This window comes from Gastrolobium bilobum, unplaced genomic scaffold, assembly GCF_033153095.1.
Source record: "Gastrolobium bilobum isolate Gb01-03AN ecotype WA unplaced genomic scaffold, APGP_CSIRO_Gbil_v1 utg32687, whole genome shotgun sequence".
Lineage (NCBI taxonomy): Eukaryota > Viridiplantae > Streptophyta > Magnoliopsida > Fabales > Fabaceae > Gastrolobium > Gastrolobium bilobum.
The window spans coordinates 112,312-122,511 of record NW_026895276.1 but is presented as its reverse complement, the minus strand read 5'-3'; the positions used below and the strand labels follow the sequence as shown (position 1 = coordinate 122,511).

General features: G+C 35.5%; 1 protein-coding gene across 1 annotated transcript; it reads left to right on the top strand.

Moving 5' to 3' along the window:
- The first annotated feature begins 548 nt into the window (after positions 1–548).
- On the top strand, positions 549–1,313 carry LOC133303549 (uncharacterized). Its single transcript, XM_061503469.1, has one exon. It carries the CDS (start codon positions 549–551, stop codon positions 1,311–1,313), a length of 765 nt encoding a protein of 254 aa, XP_061359453.1.
- Positions 1,314–10,200: the final 8,887 nt, after the last annotated feature.

Below are 10,200 nucleotides of genomic sequence, written 5' to 3'. Positions count from 1 at the left end.
TTGTATAATTGTATCAGGATTATGTTTGGTCTACGTGTTGTAGTTTCGTGACTTATATACTCACTTATTTATATATTGAGGTATTTTAGTTAGCTGTCTATTTGCAATTACATACAGGCAATATTTTGTAAAAGGATTTAATAATCAACTTGGTTAATGATAATGACGTCATAATGGAAAGTAAAAAGTTATTTCGCATTTTTAATTAAGCGTGGCCTAATACGATAACATGTTAACAAAACGGGTATACACAGGGTGTTACATTAGTCATCTTACTGGCATGATGGAGCCATACTTCGAACCTACTGAGGACCAGGAGACGAGAGACTGCCGGCTGAATGCTTTTTCGCAAGCATAAACCACCATCATTTGACGGATCGTACGACCCAATTGTCGCAGCCAAGTGGTTGCAGGCCTTGGATAAGATTTTCAGGGTGATGCAGTGTAGTGATCCACAGAAGTTGTTGTTGGCTACCTACATGCTCGAGGGAGATGCACATGAGTGGTGGATGAACACTTCTTAGGCATACGAGATGTAGGGCCAGATCATGACATGGCCATTCTTTGAGGAGCTATTTTTGGGGAAGTATTTCGCATATGATGCGACAAAGCGCAAGCAGGGAGAGTTCGAGCGTCTGGTACAGGGCTCGATGATTGTGGATGAGTATTTAGCTAAATTCAATGAATTAGCCAAGTTTGCTCATTTTCGGATGGTGATGCCGACACCGATGTTTCTAGCTTCTAAATTTCGTAAAGGTCTTAGTGAGGAAATAGCAGAGAGGATTGCGGGAGCAGCATCCAGAGACTTTGGCACCTTGATTCAGCAGTGTCGTGACATTGAGAATGTTTGTGTGGTTGGCAAGGCCAAAAAGGCCAAGGTGTCTGAGGAGAAAGAAGCGGGCGCTTCTACGAATGATGGATATAGGAGATTTGATGGCAGGAGAAAAGGCAAAGGTCTTCATGTAAAAAAATCATATCAGCAGTTCCAGAGGACTACTACTCAGGCAAGCAACTTTGCTAGACCTTCGACTATTCCGAAGTGTGCTAGTTGCGGGAAATCACATATGGGACCCTGTGCTACGGGGAAGATTATTTGTTTCAAGTGTGGCAATGAGGGCCACTATTCCAGAGATTGCTTTAAACGTGTCGCTAGTGCTGCGGTTACTCATGTGGCACCACTCCAGATGATTCCTGCACCATTAGGGACCGATCGAGTTTATACCCCTGACCATCAGCAGTTGGACCGAGCTCTGAATCTTATGAGAGATATAATTCACGTTGGGGATACGTTAGTGATGTATTGTTTGAATTAAGGACGACGCACTATTTATTGCGAGTCCGATTGTTGTGGGGCTAAACTTGCCCATGTTTGAGCTTTTTCCATTTCCGAGGGTTACTACCACTACGGGGGAGAAATGCAAAACTTCACCTACTCTGGGATGTGGTATTTCAGTTGGATGGCCGAGATTGCGTAGCAGATCTCATGTCTACCCATGGTTAACCTTGAGATCATTTTGGGTACGAACTGGATGTTGAGAATTGTGTGTGTTGAATTATTGTGATTGCACAATATGATGTCTGAATTATGTTTATACATTAAATATTGTATCGAAGTGTTTGATAATATAACCTGTGGATCTAAGTTGATTGAGTGGATTATTGGCCATCAGCATTTTGTGGACTGTCCCTGGAAGGGATATATCCGAAGAGGGTGCCTCTGAGGAGTTTGATTGGACACTCAGTTGATGTGTGATTGTATTGTCCAATCTCTCGAGTTAGAGTGCATAACAAAGAGCTTTCGTCACTCAATTAAAAATAAGTACTGCATATCATCTTCTAATGGATGGTGAAACTGTGTGGATCCTTCCAATAATGAAGGAAATGCTGAGAGCGTGTACTCTGTGGCAGAGCACATCACAAAAAGATACTTTTCACGGTGTGAGTGAATTCAAAACACTATTGAACATAATTGATTAGAGATAACTTAAGGTAGAAATCCTGAGGAGTGCACTTGGGAGCGGGAGAATGAGCTTCTCCGGAGATACCCCGAGTTTAGGGACATGTATGTCTCTAATTTGGCTGTCAAAATTCTTAAAAGGTGGGGTGAATGTAAGAACTTGCACCGTTAAATTAGAAATTTAATTGAATTAATTATGAGTTTAAAAAATAATTTCATAATTGACTTGGAATAATTATGAGAGGACTTAAATAATTAATGTAAGGGTTTAATAACGTTAAAAGTCGCTTTTCTGACGAAAAGTGCAGATATCGGGTCTGCTTCACGGTATAAATGTGTACCGATAAAATATGTCGAAAAATTATGAAAAGTATGTTTATATTCCTAGGATAATATTTAGGACTGGAATATGAAGTTTAAAGTCATAATAATGAGAAATAATGTCAGAATTAATACCGACAGCGTATAAAATGCGTACCGGCAAAGTGCTGCGAAAATTATAAGAAAACTATAATAATTCCTAGAAAAATGTCTAGGTTAAGAATATGAAGTTTGGAAGAAAAATAATTAGTAGAACTATTAGAACTAATAGCGACGATTTGAGCTAACACAACTATAAATAGGTAGGCACTAAACCCTAGGTCAGAATTCACAAATCCTACGTAGAGTTTTCCACCTTCTTCATGGCTGCCACCCTTTCTCTCTTCACAACTCCATAGCTTTGCCTTCAAGAAACACCAAGGACACCATTTGTCTACTTGATTCTTCCCTTTCAAACCTTGTAACACACAAAAGCTATCATATTGAGGGAGAAAAACTATTTCTTGAGAGTCTTGAATTCTGTTTTGGAGAGGATTAGAGGTAGGAATTTCTTTATGGGAGCTTGAGTCATCCATACACACCATTGACAACCTAGAAGCACTCTTGATGGATAAAGAATCAAACTTGAAGACAATTTTCGTGGGTGAGGTTGGGCAATAGCTAATGGTAGCATCACAGTCTCCAAAGATCCTTCTTTTTCTGTATTGGAAGCCTTGGGTATACCTCTCACCCTTTTCTCTTGAGTTTTGTTGAAAAGATTGAGTTTTGAACATGTTTAATGAGTAAAAATGATAACTTAGTGGACTATTAGTTAGAACATACATTAAAAGGGTAGCTTGAACCTCTATGAACCTTAAAAATGATAATTTGTTGTTTTGGTTTGCAAAAATTGGCATTTTTAGTCAAAAATTGCGTTCTGCTGATGTTCTACCTGAGTACATCTTCAACCCTACTCGGGTAGATGTTCTTCAACAACTTACCCGGGTACATACCTTGTTACCCGAGTACATGAACTAGCAGCGAACACAGTTTGCTAAAAATCCAATATCTTAAGCTAGCTCTAAATTGAGTTCCGTTTGGACCTATATGAAGCTAACACATAGTTATACAACTATGTAAAATTTCATAGCTATTGGATAAGTAGTTCTATCGCAGTAATAGTTTTAAGCAGCGACTTGGTTGCTGGAAATTCAGTTTGCAGCAGTCACTTTGCAAAAATCATAACTGGAGTTACAAAACTCCGATTGAGACATATAATATGTCGTTGTAAAGATGGAGATGTCTAGGTTAACATATTAAAATATTTCAATTTTTGATAAAGAGTTACAATTAAAGTTTTAAAAAGAGTAAACGCGATTTAAGGCTTAAGGCTTTGAGGAAAGCCTGTAGTAAGCGAAAATGAAAACATATTCCTTTTGGCTTGAAGTTATAGAGCATAAGTATTGATGATATTAATGTTATAAACAGACCTTGATCCTGCTATTTTGTGACTTGTGGACTGCTGTTTGGATTTTAAGCTTGAGTATACTACTTGACAGGTAAGTTTCGTGTTCTCAGGGTTAATCCCCATTTCTTCAACCATACTCCAAGAGGGGGATGGTAGTTTTATATAGTATATATGATTATCTGTTATGTTAGATGATGAAATGATGCACTCTTATATATGTATGTTATATGGTGTATTACACACAAGATAATAATCCCTGAGTGTAGTGTGGAGCTACACAAGATGGTAATCCCTGAGTGTGGGTATAAGGTAGATGCCTTATGCTTCTTATGCGTGTAGCAAACGTGCATGGACCATGCATTCTCTGGCCAGTAGACTTGTTAGCACACATGCATGATAAATATATGTTGCTGCATCATGTGATTATGCTATTATTGTTGAACTGTTATATTTGAACTGTTATACCGAAGTGAGCTTGGGGTGGAGGAACTCTTCGAGAACCTTTGCTTACTGAGATTTCTTTTTAGAGATCTCACCCCGTGTGGGGCATATTTTCAGGTGTAGACGTCCATGAGATGGATGCTTCCCGAGGCAAGAGGCCGGAGCAGAGTTGATTTATATGCATACTTTATTTATATCATTTGGACATGATTATTGTACCTGAGCTATGACTATTATGCTTATGTTATGTTTGTTGTGAGCATGAGGGTTGTCCATGCCTTTGATTTATTTGTGTTATTGTTGAACATGTATGTTTTGTTTACGCCATGAGCTATGGGCGTTGGTCATGGCTACGCGACGTAGCTTCATGACTTAGTATTTATTTATGATATTGAGGCATTTCAGGATTTCATTTGAGGTTTTGCAATTACATAAGGATATAGGTGGATTTTATATTGCCATGTTAATATAGAAATAAGTAATCTTGCATGTCTAATAACTGATTTTATTTTAGCTTCCGCATTTAATTGAGTTGCGCTAATATCCTAATATGATAACAATCCAAGTATACACGGGGTGTTACAACAAATCACACTTATATCTCAGGTTTATGTTGATGCATCATAATCTTGTAAGGATAAGTTTCGAAAAGAAAAACTCCTCATTTATTGATATCAAAGACTTTGATTACATGAATTTGCCGATATAGTCGGCTTTAAACAATCCATACAAAGCAACATAATTTGCCTAGAAATTGAAAAATACTTCAAAATAGTCAATCTCTGGATTCCGAATTTAACTGTAATACATCTTCAGTTTATCCGCATTCCATGTTCTCTTGATAGACTTTCCTTCTATCATTTCCAAGATATCACGCTCACCTTAATCAATTGTGCAAACCATTTGAATTTCTGCAGAAATAAAAGTAGTTTTTTATTTCAAACGTGATTTTTTTTCCATGTTTAAATAGTACTATACATACTATCATCACTTAAACTTTGTGTAATAACAATACAGAATTACATATGCTTTTACCCATCAAAATATAATAAAACATAATTATGCAGGAAATTATGAAGCTGCGACTTTTATTTAATAAGAAGGCTGTTATGGACCTTAAGGTCACTATTCCAAAAACTAGCTTAAATGGTGGGAGTGCCCAAGGCCTTATAAATTTCACATTAGCTTCCTCCTACATAACCAATGTGGGACTTGTAACATTAACATTCCCTCGTCCACGGTGACTTTCACTCTATCGACACTGGTGCCTAAAAATACCTTAATCCAACCTATAGGTAGTCTTTTCCGTGGCCTCAACTCTCAACGAAAGCACCAATTGGTACGGACCTTGAGGTCACCACTCCAAAGACTAGCTCAAAGGATAAAAGTGCCTGAAGCCTTATAAATTCCACGTTAGCTTCCTATATAACGAATGTGGGACTTCTAACAAAACGTACTTAAAAGAAGGAAGTGCGTTTATAGAAAGGAGGCCATGTTGTGGAGAAGGGTAGAAGCTAGGGAAATAGGGACAGTGACCAACCATAAGCTTAAGGTGTCTTGTTGCACATGTTGTAGACAGGTGCCTTCTTGAAACTTGACCTATGTATGCACAGGGGGCGACCGAACGGGCTTTCCTACTGGAAAAGGTACTGGGGGTTTTCCTGGGGTGTCGATCGGGGGATCGTGTATTGGTTGGGGAGATTCTGGCCGAGAAGGTCCTCTGGGTTCTTCTGGGATAATGAGGCCGGGTGGCGTTGTCGGTAGTAGCGGCACTGGCGTGTCTATTTGACTGGGTGGCGGTGGCTCTTTAGTGAGTCTACCTTGAGGCAATGGCTTTTGTAGTTGAGGCTCAGCAAGCCCCACAAGGATGAACATGGTAACTACAAGGAAACAAACCAGCATCGGTAAGTAAGACATCTTTCGAGCCTTTTTAATTCTGAGGAGGCACACCACGGATAACATATAGACGCATTTTTATACTGTTTGTGTGATGACACTTAATTTTTCTTAACTTACGGTGCGGCAGAGACCAACTGTTTACAAAGTCAAAAAGAAAAGGTTGTTGGGTTTGTGAATTTACTTTCTGTTTCCTATCATTAATGCTGTATCAGTCGCCCAGAATTGTCTCCACAAATTTACGTGCTGTTCAATAATTATAACTTATTTCTCTTTTCATCGTCTTAAGTTTTTGCTCATTTACGACTCATTCCATCTTTTTATTTAGGGTTGGTTGTTTGTCATTTTAAATGATATAAGTTACGTCATTTTAGGTAAGAGACAGACACAGAAAAACGGAAATTATGGTAGAGAGAAAGTAGGTGGTTTTTTTTAATTTAAAATTCAAATTTTCTGTATCTGTATCTCCCTTAAAAATGACATAACTTTCTGTCATTTAAAATCATTTTATTTATTTAATTTAGTTTGCTGAGATTTATCGTTACTAAAAACCTTCATATAGCGTAAGTGTACTTTTATATTTCGTCCCTTGCTCTTTTTCTTCTTTCCCTGTCTTTCATTTTTTGGTTTTTTTTTTTTTTTTTTTTTTTTTGGTTTTTTTTAACTTCTTTTCTCTTATTTGTATGTCTCTACTTTTTATTGGATCATATTTTACGCCTTATTCATATAGAGGAAGTTGAAAAGAACAAGTTAGAATTCATATAACAGTTTTTGAATTTTTTTTAATTTTTCAATTCTCGTAGAGGCATTTCTCTCTTCAGCTTTTGATAGAAAATGATAGCTGTGGTAGGAAATTTCTTTTCGTTCAATCTGAAGTGTTGAAATCTAGGCCTGTATGTTGAGTGTACTGCACGCAATGGTGAATTTTCTGATTGTTATTCCAGACTGTACGTATTGTTGACAATTCTCAATTGTGTTAATGACTCTATGAGTAGTTATTTCAGATTTGGTTGACTAATGACTTTTAAGTTTCCTTCACGCGTTTTGGTGATGGACTAGGATCGGTTCTTTCTTTTAAAATGTAATGCATGAAATTAGGGTTACGTTTGAAAGTGTTTTTGTTTTTGTTTTTCAAAAACTATTTTGAATATGAATTTTAAAAACTGATTTTGATAGTAGAAAAACAAAAAACTTGTTTGAATGTTGTTAAATGAAAGTTATAAGAAACTTGTAGTTATTTACCAAAACACCATTAATGAAGTTTCAGAATTACAAAAATGCCACCGTAAAGCATTTGTTTTGAGTCTTCATATTTATGAAATTGTCATTAATGAATTGTGATATTCACAAACATGCCACCGTGAAAACAAAAAAATCAGAAAATCGCTAACCAGAACATCCCTTGTTTCCATTTTTCAGTTTTTAAAACTAAAAAACAATCATTGTTTTGAAAATCATTTTACAAAACAATCATTTCCAAACAGATTTTTTTACTTTTTAGTTTTAAAAACTTAAAAACAGTTTTTGAGAATAGAAATCAAACAGTGTCTGATATGTACTCTGTTTTGTTGTTTCGATTGTAGTTTTTTCTTTTCCTCTTTGGTGGAAGATTTCGATTGTAGTTATATATAAAGTTCTCGTTCTGGTTGGTAATGGGAAGGCAAATGCAAAGAATGGGATAAATAGAAAGAGGAAATGGAATAGGTTTAAAAAATTTATGTACAATTTTTATGCATTAGATGCTGATGACTTATGCAAATAATTAAAAGTAATTATCATAACATCATAGTTTTTTTTTTTTGATAAAATATCACAATAGATTTTTGTCATATATAAAATGCTACGTCAACAATATTTGTGGCGCTTTAAAGGTGTTAATCCCTTTTGATGACTTAATTTAAAATTTTTACAACTATAAAAATTTGTTTAAAAGTTTTTAAATACAGGGACCAAATTATAATTAAGTGAAAACTTACAAAGTAGTTTATTTTATTTGTTTTAACTTCATGAGAACTTAAAGCCTTTAGATTGCACTTGATGGGTAGCATAAGTACAATCTTCTTTTTTTTCATTCTTTCTACTATATATGGTAGCCATATTTATAATTATGTGTTTTATTTGATACGCATAAGAATTAGATACGAGAATGCAAACTTTGTTATAATATTATGAGGAAGGATATTGTGACAACCAAGTTATGTTATTACCAATCAATCTTACTATTGGATCGATTATCTTGATCCAACGGTTATATTTATTTTCATCTTTGTATGGTCATGATTTTTGAAATTTAATATTTTATATTTATTTTTACCTTTGTATGGTTATGATTTTTCAAATTTAATGCTTTCACTTTAAATATGGAGAATCATGACCATGCAAAAATGGAAATAAATATAATCGTTGGATCAACATAATCGATCTACCGGTGAAATTGATTGGTAGTCACTTGGTAGTAACACAACTTAATTGTCACAATATCCTTTCCCTTCTTTTATAAATTAAAAAAAAAAATAACCTGCGAGTTAATCCGCCCGCTCCGTCTGGAATCCATTTTAATCCAATTATAAATGGGAGGGGTTAAAGTGGATTGATATGTATAAGGGAAATAGATGTATCATGTTGTAGAAATTTGGTTGTGTCATGTGATAGACACAACCAATGTGAACCCCACCATTTTAAAATAAAAAGAAAAGAAAAGAAATTGGTGGGGTCCACATTGATTGTGTCTATAGCATGACACAACCAATTTCCTACAACATGATACATCTATTTCTCTACGTATAATCCAACCTTTTCTTTTTTGGCGGGTCGACGGATTATTTCAATCATTTTGCCATCTCTATCCCATTTGTGTCACATTCCTTTTCTTTATTATATTTCTATCTTTGAGTACCTTCTGTTTTTGTCCTCCTCCATAAATTACAAACCTCTTGTATAATAAACGATCAGTGTATATAATTTATGGAAAAAATATTTATCTTTTTAAATGACACAACTTATATCCTTTCATTCTTATAAAGACATGAGACCAACACTTTTATTTTTTTTTGTCAAATATCTTTCCTCTTTTATTTGTGTCTTTCTCTCTCTCTTACCACAACTTTATCATCCTTTTAAAATGACACAAATTTTTTCTTTCCCATAATTTATACTCGATCATTTTCTCAAAAACAAAACAAAGAAAATCTAAACAAAAGATTCTCCATACCAAACGGTACGCGCTGCATGTATCATACACCAAGCAGACGTTGCACAATGTTCTTGCCCCAAATTTGCGGATTGAAATCTTATTGGAAATGCTCAAAGAGTTGGTCTTCTTTGGTCGTCAATGAATAAAAAATGGCAACATAAGTAAGACAGCACAATCTTCTATATTTGTCTCTCCCTTTCCCACGCATAGCACATTCTCTTTCTTAATTTCTTGTCTTTCACCTTTCTTCTTCTTCTTCTTCCCTCACCCCTTTCTCTCTCCTCAATGGGTTCCACCTCGAGTCGACTCGGTTCTCCTCTTCCTTCCCCCACAGCCAACCCCACCAACCGCTTCACATTTTCCTCTCTTCTCTGCGGTGCCTCTACCTCTCTCTCTGCTTCTCAGGTACCCATATCTTATTTTCCATTCATGGATCGTTTTTCGATTTCAAAATTAGTTTTTTACCAGCTTAACTAATTTGGGTTTGGTTAACCCCATCCCGTTTTTCGTCATTAGAACAAAACCAAAGCTTCTGTAGCATTTAAATATTGTACCCTTTTTTGGTATTAGCTGTGAGTTTTATTAATCTCATGTTAAAATGAAATAAGTTATCTCAAGTCATAGAATAGAGACAATTTTGTGGGCTCCACCATCTGAAAAATAAAAAGAAAAGTAAAGAGAAAGGTGGCACAATTATCAAAGGGTGTGTAGGAGAGAACGTTATCACATGTAACATAAGAGTAATTTTTCCTATCACGTATATATTGTTCAGCATGTTTTTTTTTTTTTTTTATTGTGTTGAAAAGGCGAACCAGCTGAGCTTGGTTTATTGATAAAACGAGGTTGTGATTGTCTATGCGTTTTTTTTTATAAACTATTTGATATATAGAAGCTGTTTAAATCTTTCTTTTATTGATTGTGTGTTATTATCTTCCAGGCATGAAT

Bases quoted from the DNA above. Each gene is read 5' to 3' on its own strand.
- LOC133303549 (XM_061503469.1), top strand. From the start codon at position 549: ATGACATGGCCATTCTTTGAGGAGCTATTTTTGGGGAAGTATTTCGCA.